Source organism: Melopsittacus undulatus, chromosome 5 (genome assembly GCF_012275295.1).
Source record: "Melopsittacus undulatus isolate bMelUnd1 chromosome 5, bMelUnd1.mat.Z, whole genome shotgun sequence".
NCBI classification, from domain to species: Eukaryota; Metazoa; Chordata; class Aves; order Psittaciformes; family Psittaculidae; genus Melopsittacus; species Melopsittacus undulatus.
The window spans coordinates 65,867,156-65,887,662 of NC_047531.1; the positions used below are offsets into that span (position 1 = coordinate 65,867,156).

The following is a 20,507-nucleotide window of genomic DNA, read 5'->3' on the forward strand; positions in this document are numbered from 1 at the left end:
CCCTCTGAAATACATATTAAGTATTTTTAGGTACAACTGCATGTCCAATTAGAGGCTTTGAAAACCTCAAAGTAGATAAATATTAGTAGTTAAAAGGCAAGACTGCTCTACAGATTGATTTAATCTGTGAAGCATCTATTAAGTTCACTTCTATTAAAAACTTGCAGTACTCCTCAAAAACTGACACTTCTGCTGTGGAGCCTATTAAGATCAAACAGGTGGTCAAGCCATTCTCTGCCTGGCAGTACCTGTTAGAGCTGTCCCCTCTGGACGGTTTTGGTTGATAAGTTTCTGTGACTAAAAACTTGAATTCTTCCATAGGTAAGGCATTAGTGAGAAAGAAGAAACTGATACAAAAAGCTCTGTTAGGTTTTGACCTGTTGGTTATAGAAGACATGAACATGAAAACCATTAATTTCTGACTCGTGTGTCTCAGTTGCAGTCATCTGCTTAGGCAATTCCATATGTGTATTACATGACACCCTAATTCCGTTATGTCTGGAGTCTTGGATGAAAAAAGTAGTCAGATAGAGCTTCCTAAGGGCTATGCTGGAGCACTGTCTTTAATTCACAGAGCCCACCAGAAGTCTAAATTATTACCTTTCGTTTGTAAAGGGACTGGAAATGCCTGCCCAGCATAGTCCGGAATGATCAGGGAGTAAATATTTCCACAGTCTTTTGCTTTCAGTCTTTGTCAGTCATGTTATCACTGTTATTAACTTCTCTGACCCCTTTTCCCCCTTAGCTTCCCTTTTTTTCATTGGCCAGTCTGTTAGACTTGGGTGAGGGCAGAGCCCCTAAAACCCCAGAATCCCAACCTTAATACCATTTCATTTCTTCATTTTGCTCAAGCCAGCAAACACTTGATATGCATCCCGCAAGTAATGTGGTGTGGTACACTTGTCCTGCTCTCTTCATTTCCTCATGGCATAAAGTGTTGTAGTCAGAAATCGTCTGTCTGCAGGACCTGTGGAAGTCCTGTCCAGTTCAGGCACCAGCAAGCTTATTCCAGTAAATAAAACCTAAGTGCTGTCCTTTCTGACTTCAAGTTGGTTAATTCCAACTTCTTACTTGATTAAAAAGTCTGCTGTTTGCTTTTTTCATCCCACTTGTAGTTACATTCACCTGTGATTTTCACCTGTTTCTCATTGTTGCTTGCACTAAACATTTTGCTTCTTGCACTAAACTTCTTCTCACTCTGAGCACAGGAGTTAAGACCACACTGGGCATATGCAGATGATCAGTAAATGCCTCTGAGCTGTACTCAGCTGATCTCAGTTCCTTCAAATTGTTCTCCTTTATCAATTTTTCATTTTGTATTTATCTTTGCTGCACAGTTTGTGAAATCTTTCCTTCCTGTCTGCCATCCTCCATGCTGACAGGGTACAAGGAATCCCTTGACACCCTGGCTCACTGTAGGAGGTGTGATACTTGTGAGAGTGGGAATAACATCTTCTGCTGTGTTATGCCTCTGGGTGCAGCCTACAATCACTTTACTGGCATGTATTAAATCTAATGAAATCTCTGTGCTCTTCAGTCTTGTGAGAATGATATTCACAACATGAATGTATCATCAACTCCTTGTCCATTAAACAGAAATAACACTGTAGAATCACACTTAATAGAACTATGTTATTTCCTGTGATAGTCACATGAGCTTCCCGTGGAACCTGAAATACTCTTTTCTGAATGAAATACTATATGTATACTATATGTATAACCTGGGAAAATTTCTGTGATGCTTGTAAATTATTTTTCCAACACAATCTCTCTAGAAAGTGTGGCTTACAAAATTTTACCCTGGTACTGCTGAGTTGCGGTTCATGTATAATCTCTTTCTGTAGCAGGGAGCTCTAAAGCTCTTCCAACAGCTTTCACTTGTTTCCCACTGATCACCTTATGTGTATTAGTGCTCTCAGCCTAGGAATAAATGTTTCCAGGTACCACAGCAACAAGGCTTGTAATTTCATAGATTAGTTGAATACACTTTCAGATTTTCTGTTTACTTACCTTTATACCTTACACTATGTTAATATTCAAAATTCACTGAAAGCAAAGGCCTTCTTGTTGCATTGTAGTTTAATCCTAGCCAGCAACTAAGCACCACAAAGCTGCTTGCTCACCCACCCCTCTGGTGGGAGGAAGGAAAGAATCAGGAGAGTAAGACAGAAAACTCTTGGGTAAAGACAGTTTTATAAGTAAAGCAAAAGCTGTGCACACAAGCAAAGCAAAACAAGAAATTATTCACCCCTTCACATCAGCAAGCAGGTATTCAGCCATCTCCAGGAAAGCAGGGCTCCATCATGACTAACAGTTACTTACAAAGATAAATCCCATCGCTCCAAACATATCCCACTTCCTCCTTCTTCCCCCAGCTGTGTATACTGAGCATGGTGCCATATGGTATGGAATATCCCTTTGGTCAGTTGGGATCAGCTGTCCCAGGTGTGTCCCCTCACAACTTCTTGTGCACCCCAGCCCGCTCATGGGTAATGTGAGGAGCAGAAAAGGTCTTGACTCTGTGTGAGCACTGCTCAGCAATAACGGATAATGCACCCCTCTGTTATCAACACTGTTTCCCACACAAATCCAAAACACAGTCCCATACCAACTACTATGAAGAAAATTAACCCAGCCAAACTCAGTACAGTCTGCTAACAGAAATTGCAGTTGTGTTGGCAAGGAGAACTGCTGTACTGCTGTAATGTTGAAACTCCAAACTTCACACTATCCTTTAGTTAGCTCATGTTATCAACTTTCTGTGCCCTTTATTTTCTAATAGGCTTTAAGGCTATAAGCCAGAAACTCTAGCAGCCATACAGCTAAGTGCTTCTTTTACTGGCCAGTAAATATTTGTATATGTCTCTGCAGATCAGTCAAGTATGCAACTGAAGTAAAAATACAAATCTCTAATTCTTAGTTTTCATTTTGTTCTGTAAAGCTTACTTGCTTTCGAAAAGGTCACATTTTCTCACTACTTTGCTTTTGTGTTCTTTTGTCTATGAAATCCCAATAACATGAATTCATGATGGTATTCCCTTGGTAAGGAATGCCCCTGTCAGCATCCTAACCTAATCAAGGAATCATCACTGTTTGAAAGGGCTACATCAGGAAGATGTCTCCTCCTTGGACTCAGTGCTGCTCACCCAAGCATATGTCTCTGTGTACATGAAATTTCAGCATTCTCCATCTGGAGAGCTGAGAATGATAAACTAATGCCAAAGAGTCCAGAAGCTCTGAATGTACCAGCTTCTTATCTTTATCTGAATAGACAGAGTTGGCATTTTGGATATTAAATTCTGGTGGTTAAAACAAGGAATCATGTGTCTTAAACAGTCAGTTTTACTCTTGCTTTTTTGTTTTTTAATCCTTCTTGCTTTAAAATTATTTTATGCCTCACTTTATCTCTGCATTAAGTAGCGTTAATCATATCTTTCAATGATATGAAACCTTAGATTGTTATGTTCTCAGAATATTTTACAACGATTAGTAAGTGTTACAGATGAGCAGGAAATGGATTCCCATCCCACAGAAATTTTCAACATATCAAAACATTTTCCTGTACTGAATCAGGACAAAAATGAAAGCAGAATTTTGGGGGAAAATTGGTTTAGTTCATTTAAATTCTGCAATTTCAGTACCTTACATTTCAGTTTCACTCATTTTAACTTCTTCTTTCAATTAACTTGTATTTCCAGCTGAAATTCATTTTGAATCAGCAAACTGGAAGTTTTTATGTAAAACAGTACTGTTCTAAATGCCTGTTTTAAACGCTGTATTTGAAAATCTATGCCAAAGTCTTCGCTTTCTTGCAAGAAGCTTGGTTTGGAAAAATTGCCTTTTTCAGTTAGAAATGAAAAAGTTTCCTCAGGAAATTCATGTTTAATTGTGAAAGAGAATGCTGTCAACATCGAGTAGATGGAGAGCCCATTTAGTTGCTTGCACAGGTTACTGGTGCCATTAGAGGCACTCTCATATATCTTACTTTACCTGGTGCTGCCACTATATGGATAGAAGCACCCGTAGGTGCTCTGCCATATTACAGCCCATGGCAGACACTTCTGGTACCCTACAGGTACCCTACAGGTACCCTCATTAGACACCACTTTGCACAACTGAATTTAGCCTAGGAAACTGAGTCACAGAAGACTGATGGTTGAGATTTCACCAGTACCAGCTGATGGGTATACAATTTCTGCTTTTTCCATTCTGGGATAATTTTGACAACTCACAATTTCATTTCTCAGCTTAGTAAGCTGTTTGAAGGTACACACAGCTTCTGGTGTTCAGCTTTTCTGAAAGTAGCTCTGTAGATGCTTTGCAGTGGGAGGCATTAGGAAAAAAAAACATAAAAAAGCATATGGCAAATCATTTGACACATTTGACTTGATTGGCTTTGCATGATGCCATATGGCCTGTGCATCCTCCTCTGTCTCATGTTCTACCTACAATTAAACTGTTTTCCTGTGCTGTTAGCACATCTGAGCAGAGGGCTGTATCTTCTAAGGTCTCTTCCCACCTTAATCTTTCTATGGTTTAAGTTCATGATTGCCACTACACTTTAAAATTATATATTATGTTATGTTATATTATATTATTATGATAAAAAGCAGGTCACTTAATTTGCTTTTGTACATAGCATTTTAATGTTTTCCCTTATTCTTCTCCTTAGATGTACTGAAAAAATAGTATTATTTTTCTAAAATCTGTACATTGTTCTGTTCTTCTACCTTTTCATGGTCCTTTGATTTCCTAGCTAAGTGTATAATCAGACTATTAATAGACATCTTCTGTATCTAAATGTATCCAGCATCTTGTCATTTTAGCTGTTCTTTATGTATTTTTGGAGGTCCAGCTTCTTCATTAAAGATTCCTAAAGAAAATAATCTGCACTTGAATAAGATGGGAGATCTCCGTTAAATACGCAAAAAGCGATAAATTAAGGGTTGGAGTTCTCATTAGAGGGAGATAGCCCATTAAATTCTTGAGCAGTCTGTGCTCAAATTTTTCCTATTCAGTCATGTGATAAAGGGCATGGAAGAGTGAGGTTACGGAGTTTTCTGGTAATGTGAGGCTTGTGAGGGTAGTGAAAACAAATTTTAATTACCAAGATTACAGAATTATTCCTCAGTGCTGGTTGACACAGTGATAAAATGACCAATGAAGTTCAATGCTGATAATGAGGTGATAAACATAGGGAAGACAGTCCTAGCTTAGATGCTTAGTGGTGGGTTCTGAAGAAACTGTTCTGTCAGGGAAGAGATCATTGAGCTGTGGTAGGTAGTTTTCTATAAACATCAGCTCAGTGTGCAGACATAGTCAAGCAAGTAAATGAAACAGCAGGGATTAGCAGGAAAGTAGCATTAGAAAAAGTAGAAGAGAAAAGAATTGTGATACTCTTAATCTGTGGCAGACATGCCTTAAAAGCACTGACGCCAAGCCTGGCTTTCTAAATTGGAAAAGAGTATAACAGATACAGAAAAAATACAGAGATGGGCAATAAGAAGGGTGAAGTATAGTTTCTGTATAAAGAACAGCAGGATAGATTAATAGTCTTTAACCCAGAGGTCTGTAAAAGAAGAAGACTATAGACAGATGTGATTGTTCACTTCCTCTCCCGTACAAAAAGAAGGTAAGCTAAATTCTGCTGTGGTGTTTTAGGTACAGCTGTTCTGTGACTTTACGTGAAGCAATCACATTACTTGTATAGACAGGCTGAGAAAGTTGGGGCTGTTCAGCCTGGAGAAGAGAAGGCTGCGTGGGGAGCTCATAGCAGCCTTCCAGTATCTGAAGGGGGCCTACAGGGATGCTGGGGAGGGACTATTCGTTAGGGACTGTAGTGATAGGACAAGGGGTAACGGGTTGAAACTTAAACAGCAGAGGTTTAGACTGGATCTAAGGAAGAAATCAGTACTGGAATGGGTTGCCCAGGGAGGTAGTGAATGCTCCATCCCTGGCAGTGTTCAAGACCAGGTTGGATGAAGCCTTGGGTGATATGGTTTAGTGTGAAGTGTCCCTGCCCATGGCAGGGGGGTTGGAACTAGATGATCTTGAGGTCCTTTCCAATCCTATGATACTCTTTACAATGCAACCAAGGATAATAAGCTTCTGAGTACTGAGCAGATACATCCATTGTTCTGTGAGTAATGAACTAGGAATAGATGACCTTCGATGGTTAGTTTTGAATGCCGGGAAGAAAGGAGAAATATACTGGAAAAGCATTGTATTTACTGCTGGCAGTGGGTGGAAGCTTTGTGCATCATGGTTACTGGGAAGATGAATCTTGAAAACATATGGGTTTACATCTCAGCAAAAACTTTCATTCATATGAAAAAATAGTTGAAAAGTTGTGCAAATCTGAAGCTCCAGGAGCCTTGACTTTTCTTTTTTAATGACCTTACATCTTTGTTTTTTTTCAGCGGAGGGAATAAAACCGCTGCCCTTTTCTGGCTTTGCATAGCTCGTTACAAAGAAGCCAATTTATTTTGCCACTGAAAATTCAATATTACTACATTACTGTCCATCAGAGGTAGAAGGGTGAGGCATTATGTTTACTTAATACTTTATGGCCTCAGAATTCGCTCACGAAGGGATCTCAGTTCTTATCTGTTGGAAGTCAAGGAATAAGCAAGTACTCATCACAAATACTATCGCTTTCTGTGAGAGATAAAGTACACTAATACTGGCTACATAATCAATATGTAATGCTCAACATAAAAAAAAATCTATATAATCCAAGTAGAGCATAATTAGCTAGCTTCTAGCATTGCATGTACCTTGGCAGATGCAAGATTGTATTACTTCATTGAACAAGTCCCTTTGACTATTCTTTAAACTGAATGGAGATGCTAATACACTTTGGTATTATGCATTGAGGTGGTGCTACCAAAAAAAGCAACAACAAAAACACACCAATGCATTTGCTTTACTTGTGCATGTTATCCAAATTTAACTATTTCCCATTAACGGTTTCCCACTTATACATCAACAGTAAAATGCTTCTTTATACTACCTTAAATAACATCCCCCTTTCCTACCTCTCTTCAAGACTTTTATGACTAAACAATATTTTTTTCAGCACAGGTCATGTTTACCATGTCTGTTCCATTTTTATATGTTTCTCCTCCTCATCCTTAGAGTTTGTTTCTTAAATTCCTGAAATAGCCCTTAGTTGCCTGCAATTAATTGGTCTGCCTTTAGGTCCCTTTTGAGATGATCACATTTGTGTCCATAGAGACATGTGTGGATCCCTCTGAAGCTCAGCAGCATCTCAGGCAGATTAAACACACCATTCCAGAGCTCCATTTCACCTAGGGGCTGAGTGTTCTACCTAAACATGCATTCAGTTCTTGCAGACATGTTCATGAGGGCAGGAGGACCAAATGGGTTATTTAAGGTCCTGTTGCCCTAGTCACTGGGTCCTCAAGGCTAGGTTATTATTTTCACTGCAACTGGTTTGTCACAGCAGGCAGCTGGAACAGGATGCGTTTTCCCCTAGATACATACACAGAACACACTAGTGGTGCTCCTAATGTATAAAGAATAAATAAAAGATCTGCACTACTCCTAGACAGAGCAGGAGGAAAACAGGCAAGTGGGTCACTTTTTCACCATTTCTCTGTAAAGTAGAAGAGTGTGATAGAAAAGTGTAAAAAGAGTTTGCTTCTTCCTGTGGAGAGCACAGTCCATACAGTTCACTCAGAGATGGCTTGTAAGAGAATTCATCTTAAAAAAATTCTTGAAAGGTCAGCCGGATTCATCCCCCTCACACACAGTTAAAAGTTAGCCACAGATTCTTCTGCAACACTGGCAGAAGTTTCACCAAGAATGAAGAGGACTGGAAAGAGAAAACATACAAATATACAGAGAAAGCAGCAGTAAAGTAGGAAAAAAAAGGGATTCTGGAGATGTCTATTAAAAGGAAATCTGTGGCTCACCTGTTAAATCACTTGATAAATCAGTAACCAAAAGGATCATATTTGGAGGTTCTGGACAGTGCCAAGAGCATCAGGAGATCTCTCACCCTGGGGATATGAAAATTAAATCTACCAGTACTGATCTTCCACATGTAAATCCACACATGTTTTCTGAGGATGAGTAGCTTATGTGGCTTCTGTTCCACAGCTACATCACCTTTCAGAGTAGGGTCTGTCCTCATTTCAATAGGATTTACCTGGTTGGAGGTAACGTAAAATATATAAGGTAATATAAAATACTTTGCTGTATAGATATTGAATCTACAGATTATCTACCTATGAAGTTCTTTCCCAAAATAACAGGTGTCCATGTGTATGCTCATACACAAATACTGGTGTATGTGTATGTATGTTTTTAAATCACAGTTACATGGGCAGCTTTCCGTATCTTTTATTTTGCAGTTTAACTTTTTTAGTATGAGTTTATCCCAAGAGTCATAAAAATACCATGCAAATGCAGATTTAATTTTTTTCATATGCCAAAGTTCCTAATCTTTCAAATAATGTACAATCCTTATGCTTAATTTTGCCTATTTTTTCTTGATAACAGTTTGCCAGCATCTTTTTCATTCTGGAGAATTCTTTAGAACTGGACGTATTTTTAAAGAGGATTCTATCTCCTAAAAGGTTTTTTTAACAGGCTCTAAAACGCTGCCAGTTGTCTAGTAAGTGCATTTACTAAGATGCACTCTGGTACATCCTTTTGTAGCATCTCCTCAGTGCCCTCGCCTGTCAAACCCAGAAGTTACGGCTGCTGAAGCTGAAGCAGCAGGACATACACACTACATGTTTTCACCTCGTTACTCCAGTTCATAGTCCAGAACATTAGTTGAGCCAACAATGAAATTAACTTTGTCTTCCAACCCCACACTAAGAACTGGAGAAGCTAATGCACCAGTAGACATCCTCTTCTGCTAGCTGTGTTCTGGAGGGGTGGTAATGACCAGCACAAGGAGTGGGCAGACTGATAAACGCAGTAGCATTTTCAAGTGCCATAGCTTAATTATCAAAAAATGTCTGTCAGACCATGTGCTAATGTGGAGTTTGTCTTCAGAACATGAGCAGATTTAATAATTTTCCTGGTGTGTCAAAATAACAACATTCAGAGAACCCAAAATCGCATGGGGCCTTTTTATTTTTTCCATATGGCAATAAATGTCATATTTTCCTTCTAGTGTCACTCATAGCTCTTTCAGCTGTGTAGTTTTCCAAGTATCTCCCCCTCTCTACTGAATCACTGCTGTATAGATAAGCGTTTCCTGACACACACAGTGCTGTTCCAAGTGCTGCAAACTTCTTTGTGTATGGGGGACTCTTTGCAAATGGGTGGGGAGCAAGGGGCCAAGTGTGGCAGCAGGGTTGGCAGGACAGGGGTCTTTCTTTCCCCTAACCCCCCCAGAAGTGAGACCTTGCAAGCCAGCACTGCAATTGTGGCACATTTGCATGGTGTATGTAGTTCAGTGGAGAGGGCTTCTGGGTAAGCAGAAAAGAGCAAACTTATCTTTTTAGTACCATAGGCTTGGTTTTGTGTATTAGTGGGAGAGAAGCTGGTGTCGACATCAAGAACTTGCCGACACTCATCCTTGCATTATATTAACGTGATCAATCTGAAATGATATACTTATTTGGTATCAAAGTGGTAGCGTAAGGTGTTACCTAAGCAGGGGCTGTTCTCTTGCCATGCTGCCTTGCTTGAATGCACACAGACTCCCTATACAAAGATACCACGGGTACCATTACTGAGTGCTTCCCCATGACTGGTGTACAAAATCACATGGCAGGCATGTGAGGGAAATGTTGCTCTTTCACTTGCTGGTGAAATGATACTTTTGAGAACTCAGGACTAAAGGTGATGATGAAGCCACAGAAATTCATCCCTTCCATCTCTCCCCCCCAAAAAAAATTGACGTCATACAGTAAATTCCTGTTTCTTGAGATAAAGTTATTAGGTAAGAGTCTTAAGTAAATTATAACCTATAAATTATAAATGATAAATAATTTATGATACCCTATGAGGAAGTCATGGTCTGATTATACCAGTTTATCTCCAAATCCACATGGCATGTTTTGTCCAGCTTGATACACATAGGTGATAATATATGGTGCAAAGGAGTGGAGTGCCATCCCATTTATTTTGTTTTTATAAACCAGGAGCTATGAAAGCCCATCATAGCTTTCTAGGAAGTTACTAGAATAGTATGTTATTTTTAAACTTTGGGGTCCCTATAAATCAAAGCATATTTTACCCAGATATTCTCTTTTTCTAAATAAATATAAAAAAGTGTTCTATCTATGGGAAATCATTATTTCCTCCTTTGTGAATCATTTTGTTAAATTAGGAAAGCCTTGCAAAAGAGTCCTGTTATGATGATAGTGTGTGAAAAATGTGAAATATAATTTAGGTTTTTTTAAGATGAATGACTTTTTCATTGTTTTATTGCTAATAGCAAATGCATTTCAAAGTCAAAGTAACTTGATAGAATCCACATCTTAACACTGCTACTGAAATTGTGTTTTGATTTCTTTGACATGATCCCTGATTGCTGTGAGAAGAATCAGTACAGTATTTTTGTTCTTAGATTCCCCCTCCTTTGTCTTGCAGCTACTTGTGGCAGATTCCATTAACAATTGCAGTAGGAAATACGAGCCACATCTCATCAGAGGCAATTATATGGGTGTCTAACAAATCAGGTAAAAATAAACTTTCCTCCCAGTGGAATCTCATAAAGCATACTTGTGTTTTCCTCAACTGTTTCTTTGGAATTGATCCTAGATAATTGTTTAGTTTCTCTGCACCCAGTTTTAGCTACTTGAAATGAATTACAAAAAAAGGAGACTTGGGAAGGGAGGGAGGAGGAATGAAGGATGAGTAACAAGAAGGATTTATAATTATCGGAGAAGTTAGAGAGTATAATGAAAAGCGTTTACATAGAAATGTGTACCTAAGTATTTTATATTTAGCAACACATATCAAATCATTGATGAAAGCAATTCACTTTATAGGTTGGTGAAAGTTAAATGTAATATTTTTATAGCAAAGCATCTGATGAGTATGACCTAGTAAATGCAAAGTATTTAGAATTGTAGCATTTTTTTAATGCTAATCCATAGTTGAAACCAGGGCTAAGAAATGTTTGCTGTCATTAAAAAAGTTCCTTATTGATCTATCCAAGTATTTCTTCTCTCTATTAGATAACCAGATGCTGGACCTCGAAACTGCATTACTACTTATTTTCTTCCTCCTCAGTTTCTACATCTCATAATAGTTATTGTCCTGAGGACAGCTAGGTTTAGATACCAGTGGGTTTTTTTTTTTTCATCTAAAAAAGGAATCCTGTTATAGACATTTTATGAAATATTTATCTATTTCCTTGGGAGTTCATGCTGCATCAGCTGACAGTTTTGAACTGGAATTGAGAGATTGAGGGAAGGAATGTGGAAATTTGAATAGAATGATTCCATGGAAGGGAAAAGAAGGATCCATGCATCCCTTTGACACATGGGCTTTACAAATGCTGCCTCACTTTGCATAAATATATCACATTGGCCATACTTTTTAATATTAACACCTCCAGAATAGCTCAAAACCTGTTTGCACTTTCACAATCTGCCGTAATGGCCTCCTCTTCTTTTGTCCTATATGGCTTAATTGAACACTCATTGAAGTTAATAGAAAGATTCCCACTGACTTCAGAGAGTGTTGATCATCACATTTCATCTCATCCCATTAGGTTGCATATGCATGCCTCCTTCCCTGCGCTCCAGCCTTGAACATTCAGTGTGTTACGATTATCTGCACAGTTGCATCCTCATTGCCTTTTACTTGCAGAGCACTGTGGAGGAGCAAGTCCATAAAACCACTACCCACTCTTTTAAGATCTACTGCTCCTATTGGAATGCTTTCAAGAAGTCAACAAATTAATGATGGCCGGTGTGAGCAAAGATTTTGGGGTGGCTGCTATATAGAAGTTAAAGAGGAACCTTTTGAGTCATCAATTTCCTGTGTAGTGAATCAATGCCATTGTGATCTATTGTCATTATCCTTGTCCTTCCTCATTACTTACTTACTCATTCATTTGCTGTGCCTCATTGAAAATGAGACTGTAAACTTATGACTATAGCAAGGATGTCCTCTTGCTTTTAGTTATTGTTTAGCTTAGCTGGAGAATTTCTCAACATAAAAACTCAGTAAGAACATCCCTGGGTATACTCAGTGTGTGATTCATTGTACGTACTGTTATGTGTTGGGGCTGGTATAGATGATTTTGTGATAATCCTGGAGATTTTCTGGAGCTGATATGTTTGTTTCATGGGGATGTGGGAGGGATTCTGAGACTGGAAAGGATGACTTCCAAGACTGGTTCTTGTGGATGTGAAGAATCCTGAAGACGTTCTGTTGTGCAGAGGACACAGTTTCACTGTTGTCCCAGTGAGTAGTATGGAATCTCTGCAGGCTGGAGGTAAAACAAACTACTCCAGAATATATTTGTCAGATTAGGAGTGGTCACATTGCTCTTCATGTGAGTGCAATTGAATGTGGATACACAAATTTGGAGGAAATGCTGTTCATGAGGGTGGTTTCCATGCCGTCTTCAGGAAGGAGCTGGCATTTCCTTCTTGTTGACTAAACCGCTGTACTAAAGAAGCTTCCAGTGTAACCTGAAGAGTGGACAGGAGATGATGAGCAGCTGCCTGTTTTCTGTCATGTAGTTCCAGTCACATAACTCATCTAAGCTGCCAGTAATGAAGAGGATCCAAGTTAATGACTACCATTATGATACCTTGACATACCACTTAATTTTTTCAATAAAATTATCCTTATCTGTGTGTTATCTGAGAGAAATGAAATCACAGCAGCTTTGAAATAGATACATTTATTGCCATGAAGAAATATTCTTTTTTTTTTGTAGTAGTTTAAATAATTTCCCAGGAAAGTACTCCTGCTGCTTTGCACTAGAGTTCACCAGGTATAAGTGATTTGCTGATGGAAAAGTCTCTTCCTCCGTGTACATCCAGGACAAAAGAGAGAATTACTGATTTTTGCATCCTCTTTGCTACTGTGTCTGTGACCTCATCAAAGTACTGTAGGATGCCAGTTGGAATTTTCATGAGCAAGGGATAAGAGGCTGCTGTTGAGTCTTGTGAGAGCCACTCAAATGGGATGCTTGGATTGCTCATCTCTACTTGTGTTGGCTGTCTCTTGTTACATACTAGAGACAGTGAGACAAGCAACTCATTTATTGTTCAATATACTGAGCACGGTAAGTTCAGATGATTGCAGATCATCCCAGCTGCTGGCAACAGAGCTCATTCTATCCACTCTTTACACTACTGAGGTGAAGGGATGCTGGAAATTGCAAGTATGTGGTGTCTTTTTGAGATTTAATTCATTGTCCTTTGCAACAAATCCTGTAGAGAGAACAGTGCCAGGCCTTGGCTACTTGTCTGACAAAGTGCATTATCTCCAAGATGTTTCATATTCAGTGTAGCTCTCCACACCTGTTTTGGGAAAGTATGTAGTCATAGTGCTGGAAGGTTGTCATCTTCCAAGTGCTTCTGTGAGTCTCTCTTCTCCTTGCCCAGTGAACCGTAGCATTCATGTAACCATTTTCTCACTTACCAGTTCATACACTGGCCATCAGATGACCCTTTTACTGGCTCAGTTTGTCAGGGCATGTGAAATAGGGCTGTCTCATTTACTGTCACAGCGTTGCACAGATATGTCACCACCACCTTTTTCCCTGTTCACTTCTTGTATCCATGAATGAGTCTGTTCTGCTTCAGACGGGTGACATCTATTAAACCTCTGAAAATTAAACCAGTGATGAAGGAGACATATCTCATGATAAGCCTTCCTATCCGTGCTGAGGTCAGAGGCATTACAGTAAGATGGCTGCAATGCTCTTCGTGCTACAGTCTTGTAGGCCTGCTGAATGATAAAGGATTTCACTGGCACTGGAAATCATCAGTATCAACAGAACTTCTGCTCTGTCATGGCTCCAGGGCTTGTTTCTGTTTCTCCTAGATAAGTTGCTTCTTTTGTAGTCTCTGTAATGATGTATGGATGCAATGTCCACAGCATTTTGGGGTCAGCCCAAAATCAATAGTGGGTAGAAAGTCAAGGACCAGCTTTCAATTCAGCCCATCCCCACAAGACAACTGCTTAGCAGGACTTGAGGGAAGGTCCTGGTGATTGCTGCTGAAGGTGTACTAAGTATGTAAGCACAGGCTCACCTGTCGCATTTCTGTAAATCCAAGAGAAGGACTTTAACCTCAAGTGAGGAGGTTTAGCTAGCACCCGCATCAAAACAGGTGAGCAAGGCTTTGGACATAGGCATACTTGCCATTCCCTGGGTGTGACTCTTCTGTCATTCAGGCTTCAGGTGGGAAATTCATGCAATTCAGCAAGTGCTGCTGAACAGATTGATGCAGCTTTTCAGTTTGCTTCCCTGCCCTTTCCATTCCCACCTCCTGTATCATGACTGTCTTCTTGTGTCCCTGGGAAATATTCCTCTGATAGACCTTCCTGCCCCTGGCAAAGTTGCTTTCATTCAGACTCTTAGTGTCTCTGCAGGATTGCCATGAGGTGGGGGAAAGAAAGTTCAACAGGGCAATTGCCTTCCAAACAGCAAGTCCCAACTTACTGTATTACCCCACCTCCTGCTAGATAATCTGTACTTCATCTGTAAGCCCCTTGACAGTGGTTCTCCTCCACAAGTGCTTTGTAGAAGACAGCTGCTTCTGAGCTGGAGCTTGCTGGCTGCCCACTGGGGAACAGAGCATTAGTGCAGGATTAGAAAAACACCCTTTCTTTTCTTTTTTGAGACAAAGCTGCTGAGCTTGACCTGTGTTGCTTCCAGACTCCACTCTTTTGGCTTTCAAAAGCAGGAGTAAGTAAAATAAATATATAGGTCCTGCTTTATAACTTTAGCCAGTTACAGTGAGGACCAGGGATACAAAACCTGCAATCTGATTTTGGCAGAGTGAGGCAGAATTATTCCCATTATCCTAACAGCTGAGCAACGATCCTAAGAGAAGACTGCTCCTTAGATTTTGTATCACCATAGGCATCAGCAGTTCCATCATATAGAAATGTTAATGGGTAGAAGGGTAGTCTGAGCAAAAAGTATGCGAGACGTATTTACTGGTGTTCTCCATTTGTTGTGTTATTCACTACATCAAAGCATTTTTTTTCCAACATGGAGATGTGGCAAGTGAGATGGAAAAAACTTGGTGGACTTGATGATCTTGAAGGTCTTTTCCAATCTAGTTGATTGTATGAGTCCAACTTTTTCTTCTGGTTTGTCTTCCCTCAATATGAAAAGTTCTTGCAATGAGATTTGCAGAATTTAGTTAAAGCTGGTATTCTTTCACAAAATACTGTGATGAAATTCCTCACGGAACATTTTTTTTTGTCAGAAAATTTTCGCTTGATGTTCTTGGCATGAAATTGTGCTACTCCTGTGCAATTGTTTTTGCAGGAAAGTGGAGTCAGTTCTCCCAGTAGGAAGTCTACCAGCATAAACCAATTTCCTAGTATGCTAAGGGTTGTATAAAATGAAAAGATAAAATAACAACTGAGAGTCTAACACTTGAAACTGTAGTAGGACTGTGTTTAGCCCACGCTTTTGTCAGCATTGGAGTAGTGTCTTGCAGAGGGATGCCCTTCACCCAGACCTTCCTCACAAGGTGCTCATGCTGCCATGCAGAGGAGCAGGCTTCAATCTTTCCTGCTGGTTTTGATGGAGTTGAAGTTGCTGGAGAGTTGGGGAGTGCTCAGAACTTCAAGTCATCTGTTTTTAGCACCAGCTGGAGGGCTGTCTCACACTTCCAGAGCAGGGAAAATTAGAATCAGACCCTAACTGTTTTTCTTAGTTCAAAACAAATGTCATAAAAGTAACCATTTCCTCCTAAATGTCTCCTATATGTATATGGCAAAACTAGAAGCTTCAGAGCTATGTTCTTTTATGAGGCACCCAGACAAAACACGACCATGGAAAACTCTTTCTGACGGAAGAAAAGTAAAAAAAAAACCCAAACAAAAACCCTTTAATCTCAAGTACAATTGTATATCTATTGTAGATGGAATTCTAAGAGGCAAACTAAAACCTTTGAAGACAGATTTCTTCCCAAATGAAATCTTTGTTGTTTAGAAAGTCATGATTGGTTTAATGTAGGGTTTAACACAGAATGACTACATTTTCCGTAACTGTAGTACTTTTAACAGGAAACTAATAAATGTGTTTATGGTAAATGGAGAAATTGCCCAGGTGTATAGAAATTTTCAGTGCTGTAATCACCAAAAGAAAGAATTTCTTTTACACAAGGGTGTGAGACTCCACAGACTAAAACATCAAATTCCAGTAAATTATATAGAACTATGCTCATGCACATGCATCAGGCAGTCCCTTAAAATAACTGCCTCCTTATATGAGTGGGAAAGGCATGAAAGATTCCTGTCGTGTATTTCAGGAGAAGGTCAACACATGAGTGGTCTTATTGAAAAATAATAGTAAAGGGTTATGGCTGGATTTAAACTGACCACAACAGCAATAATAGCATCAAGATTTGAAAAGATACTTTTCTCCATTAAAGCAGTATGTGCTGGAGGTGTTGCACAGCCATTACTTGTGAAATAGGTAATTTTGAACTCGTCATATTTCGCTGGCAGGTGTCATTCAGTATTTCATCATTTTGGAGATCAAAATTTAATAAAAATACTCAGTAACAATTTTATACTGTCCAATTTTGAAAATTTCCATTTCACGTATTTGTTTATACAGCTATTGATTAATGTGAGCTCATAGCCCATTTGGTACAGTTTTAGGTATCCTAGAGGTATGGGGATTAACCAGTTGCAAGTAGCTACTTTCAGGGATGGTAGCATTTAAGGGTTAGTTTGCAACAGAAAAGCATGGGTAGAAAGCAGTACTGCATTAAAGTGGTAGAATTTTCTACCAGACATGAGCAGCCTGCTCCTGATCCCACATGGCAGTATGCCCCTCAAGAGCCAGAGAAACTCTACAAGTTGTCATTTTCCTCGACAGTCTCTCCTAGATATATAAACGGATATTTGTGCTGTTGCTTTTAAGTCACCCACTGGGTTGGCATGTGTCGTGGTTTAAGCCTAGCCGGCAACCCAGAACCATGCAGCCGCTTGCTCACTTCCCCCCCTCTTCCCTCACCCTGCTTCCAGAAGGATGGGGAGGAGAATCGAAAGAATGTAACTCCCATGGGTTGAGATAAGAACAGTCCAGTAACTAAGGTATAACACAAACCACTGCTGCTACCACAAATAATAATAATGATAAGGGAAATAACAAGGGAAGAGAATGCAACTGCTCACCACCCGCTGACCGATACCCATTCTGACCCGAGCAGTGATCTAGCCCTTCCAGGTAACTGCCCTCAGTTTATACACTGGGCATGACGTGCTGTGGTATGGAATACCATTTTGGTTAGTTTGGGTCAGATATCCTGTCTTTGCTTCCTCCCAGCTTCCCCTCCTCCTTGGCAGAGCATGAGACTCAGAAAGTCCTTGGTCAGAGTAAACATTACTGAGCAAGAATTAAAAACATCAGTGTTATCAGCACTGTTCCCAGGCTGAAAGTCAAAACCACAGCACTGCACCAGCTACTAAGAAGGAGAAAAATGACTACTGGAACTGAGATAGCGGAGGTTTAGTTGTGAGAGGTTGTATTCACAGCACCACATCATGTAAATTAAATAGGATCATGTAGATCCAGATTCAGATTCCTTCCCTCCCTGTTTTACAACAACTATTTGATAAAAATTGGTTCTAAGAAAGTGCCATTATCACTGTGCTGTAAATTGTTACAGTCTTTTATGGTATTTCTACAGTAATGTTTTTCTTTTATAAGGTTCAGTGATTTACACAGAAGCTAGTTTTCAAGTCCATTATAAGTAGGTTGGAGAAACTGTGTGATTCTGACTTTCGATCCAGTGAAAAAAGTATTTAAACAGAGGAGCAATTTCAGTATAGCTGTCTAAGAGAGTGTGCTTAAAACTGAGTTATATAGCCCAGTGTTTAACAGACCTCTGTGGCAGGAAGGACATCCAGTGTTAAAACCTTATTACAAATTGATTGTCTGGCAAAAGTATCTTAAGTGCTTCGACAGTATGAATGCCTGGGAAGCTCACAATGTTACAGGACTTAATTCTGGTTGCCTCAGTCTCATTTCTACAGGATGCATTGGCTCCTAAAGAATGTGTTTGCTTGGCAGTTTATCACAGATAAATATATGGATGTAGTCAATATTTTAACTAAAACGAGGGGTCTGTGTTCCTTTTTCTCAGTCATTATACAGAATAATTAAATTGAACTGGTGTGAGTCAGTTAGACAAACACTAAAATAGCAATAACAATTGAATAGTTGACAATTGAGTTATTTTGGGTTCAATATTTCTAAGAAGTGTATTTTTAAGAGAATTTAATGATGTCACAGCTACGTAAATGAGATTATTTTCTTTCTTAATCTTCCAGCTTTTTATTTGAATTAATGTGCATAATGCAAATCCATTAATTTAATGTTAAATGTACAATTAAGTGTTTTTAGGATTGGGTTCTTGCTGTTCTTATTTTTTGCACCTTAAAATACAGTTGTTTGTGGTTTTGCTAGAGGTATTTAGTCGTAACAACCTTTATCTGCAGTCCTAGTCATCTATTATTTCCTCAGAAATTACTTTTATATAAGAAAGGCTGAAATAATTTTATTTAGTAAGTCTATGTACTAGATACTATGTATGAATTGTGAAGGCTGTATTGTTAACTTTTTTCCCATTAGTTACTTTCACGGAATTCATGCACACCAAACAATTCCTGATGGAATTTTAAAAGAAATTTTTTAATTTTTTTTTTTTTAATTTTTAAAAATGCATAATACTGTTTCTTTTCTCAACAGTGTGCAAACTACTTATAGTAGAAAATTGTTGCTGAATTTTTAGTGAGCTCTGGTTCATGATCGATTTTGTCAGAATAATTTACTAGATTGAAGGCTCCTTCCGGAGACAATGAAGCCTGAGGCATCATTCCATGATGATGCTTTCCATAGTGAAAAAATTGTGTGTTGTGAGTTCAGAGCATTTTTGTTGTTGAAATCCCTAGACCTTCAAATAGTTGTGGACTGCCTGGCTGTACAAATACTAAAATAAATTTAGACTTTCAGCCCTGAAGTGATTACTTAAAAAAGAGACAAAAGAGGAAGAACAGGATAGTTGATATAAGGTTAATTGGTCTAGCTCTAAAGGGGAGCATCTCACTGGTTAGTAGCTAGAAGCTGTACAGCTGGAAATACTTTAATTTGAAATCCAGTATAAAGTACATGAAGAAGCACTTAAGAATTTATTTCTTTTTTAATCACAGGCTTAGTTTTCTCTATATAGCACATCCATTGAATTAGTGGAGTTACAGTTGTAGAAAGCTATTTTAGCATGGTCAGAAACAGGGTACCAGACTTAAAATAGGCACCTCTCATATAAATACTATTTGCCAGTAAAAAAACACCCCGGGAGTTTTGCGTGGTTGAAAGGCCCCATAAGAATGTAAGCTGGTGTCTCTCTACATCAGAACAGATAAATGAAATTAGTAATCCAACATAATGCTTTTGTTAGTCTTTAAATTATTTTTGCTGCTTTCATGGATATTTACAGAAAGAGAGAATTTAACAAAGAAATTTTAAACCAACTTCCCTTCCCATCTTGTTCTTTGTTTTCAGAACACCACAGAGTTCCTGCTTTGGAAGAGGCAAGTTGGTTGCTGGGGAACATCAACCAGACTGGCTACTTTAGAGTTAATTATGATATTAGGAATTGGAGGCTGCTAATTAATCAGCTAACAAGGAACCACGAGGTAAGCTCCCCTTCTCATCCCTAAAATCTGCTTTGATAGGTGAACTTTCACAGTTTCATCACCCTAAATGGTTCAATTTTTGTGCTTGCCCCTCACAGGTTATCTCTGTCAGTAATCGAGCAGGCTTGATCGATGATGCATTCAATCTAGCCAGGTATGTTTTTCTGAAGATAATCTATCCTCATACACATTGCTGCAGTAACTCATGCGATCATTAGCTCAGCAGTTGAGTGTGCTTTGAAGGTAAATATGTTTTAAACACACCTTAGTTCTTTTTCCCTCTTGATTTTTTGGTTTCTTTTTTTTTGTATGGCACATAAACATGCTCTGTTGCACATTCACTGCTCTTGATCAATAATTGCTGTAGGGTATTTCCGAGTCTGGAGAGGTATGATCAATTTTGCAGCAAGTTCCATTTAACACTTTTGAGATAAATAATCTCTTTCCTCTTTCTCTAATGAGTGAGGGTTTTTTCTGCTGTTTCTCCCTACTGCCCTGCCTCTCCTGTTTTTTCTTTATGAGACCCTGCTGTATTTAATTTGTGATGGAAGGCACCTTTAAGCTTCAGTAATTGTTTTCACCCTGATTTGTACTATTATATCATTTTACCAGTGCCTCCTTTTTCTCTCTTTTTCTGCATGAGACTTTTCATGCAGAATGGG

General features: G+C 39.0%; 1 protein-coding gene across 1 annotated transcript in view; it reads left to right on the forward strand.

The window, feature by feature from the left end:
• The window catches only part of TRHDE (thyrotropin releasing hormone degrading enzyme), a 213,510-nt gene that overhangs the window by 152,014 nt on the left and 40,989 nt on the right, over positions 1 to 20,507 (forward strand). The window contains exons 10-12 of the mRNA XM_034063129.1: positions 10,579 to 10,667; positions 19,712 to 19,845; positions 19,944 to 19,999. Coding sequence (XP_033919020.1) covers positions 10,579 to 10,667; positions 19,712 to 19,845; positions 19,944 to 19,999 — 279 coding nt within the window. The remainder of the gene's footprint in view (positions 1 to 10,578; positions 10,668 to 19,711; positions 19,846 to 19,943; positions 20,000 to 20,507) is intronic.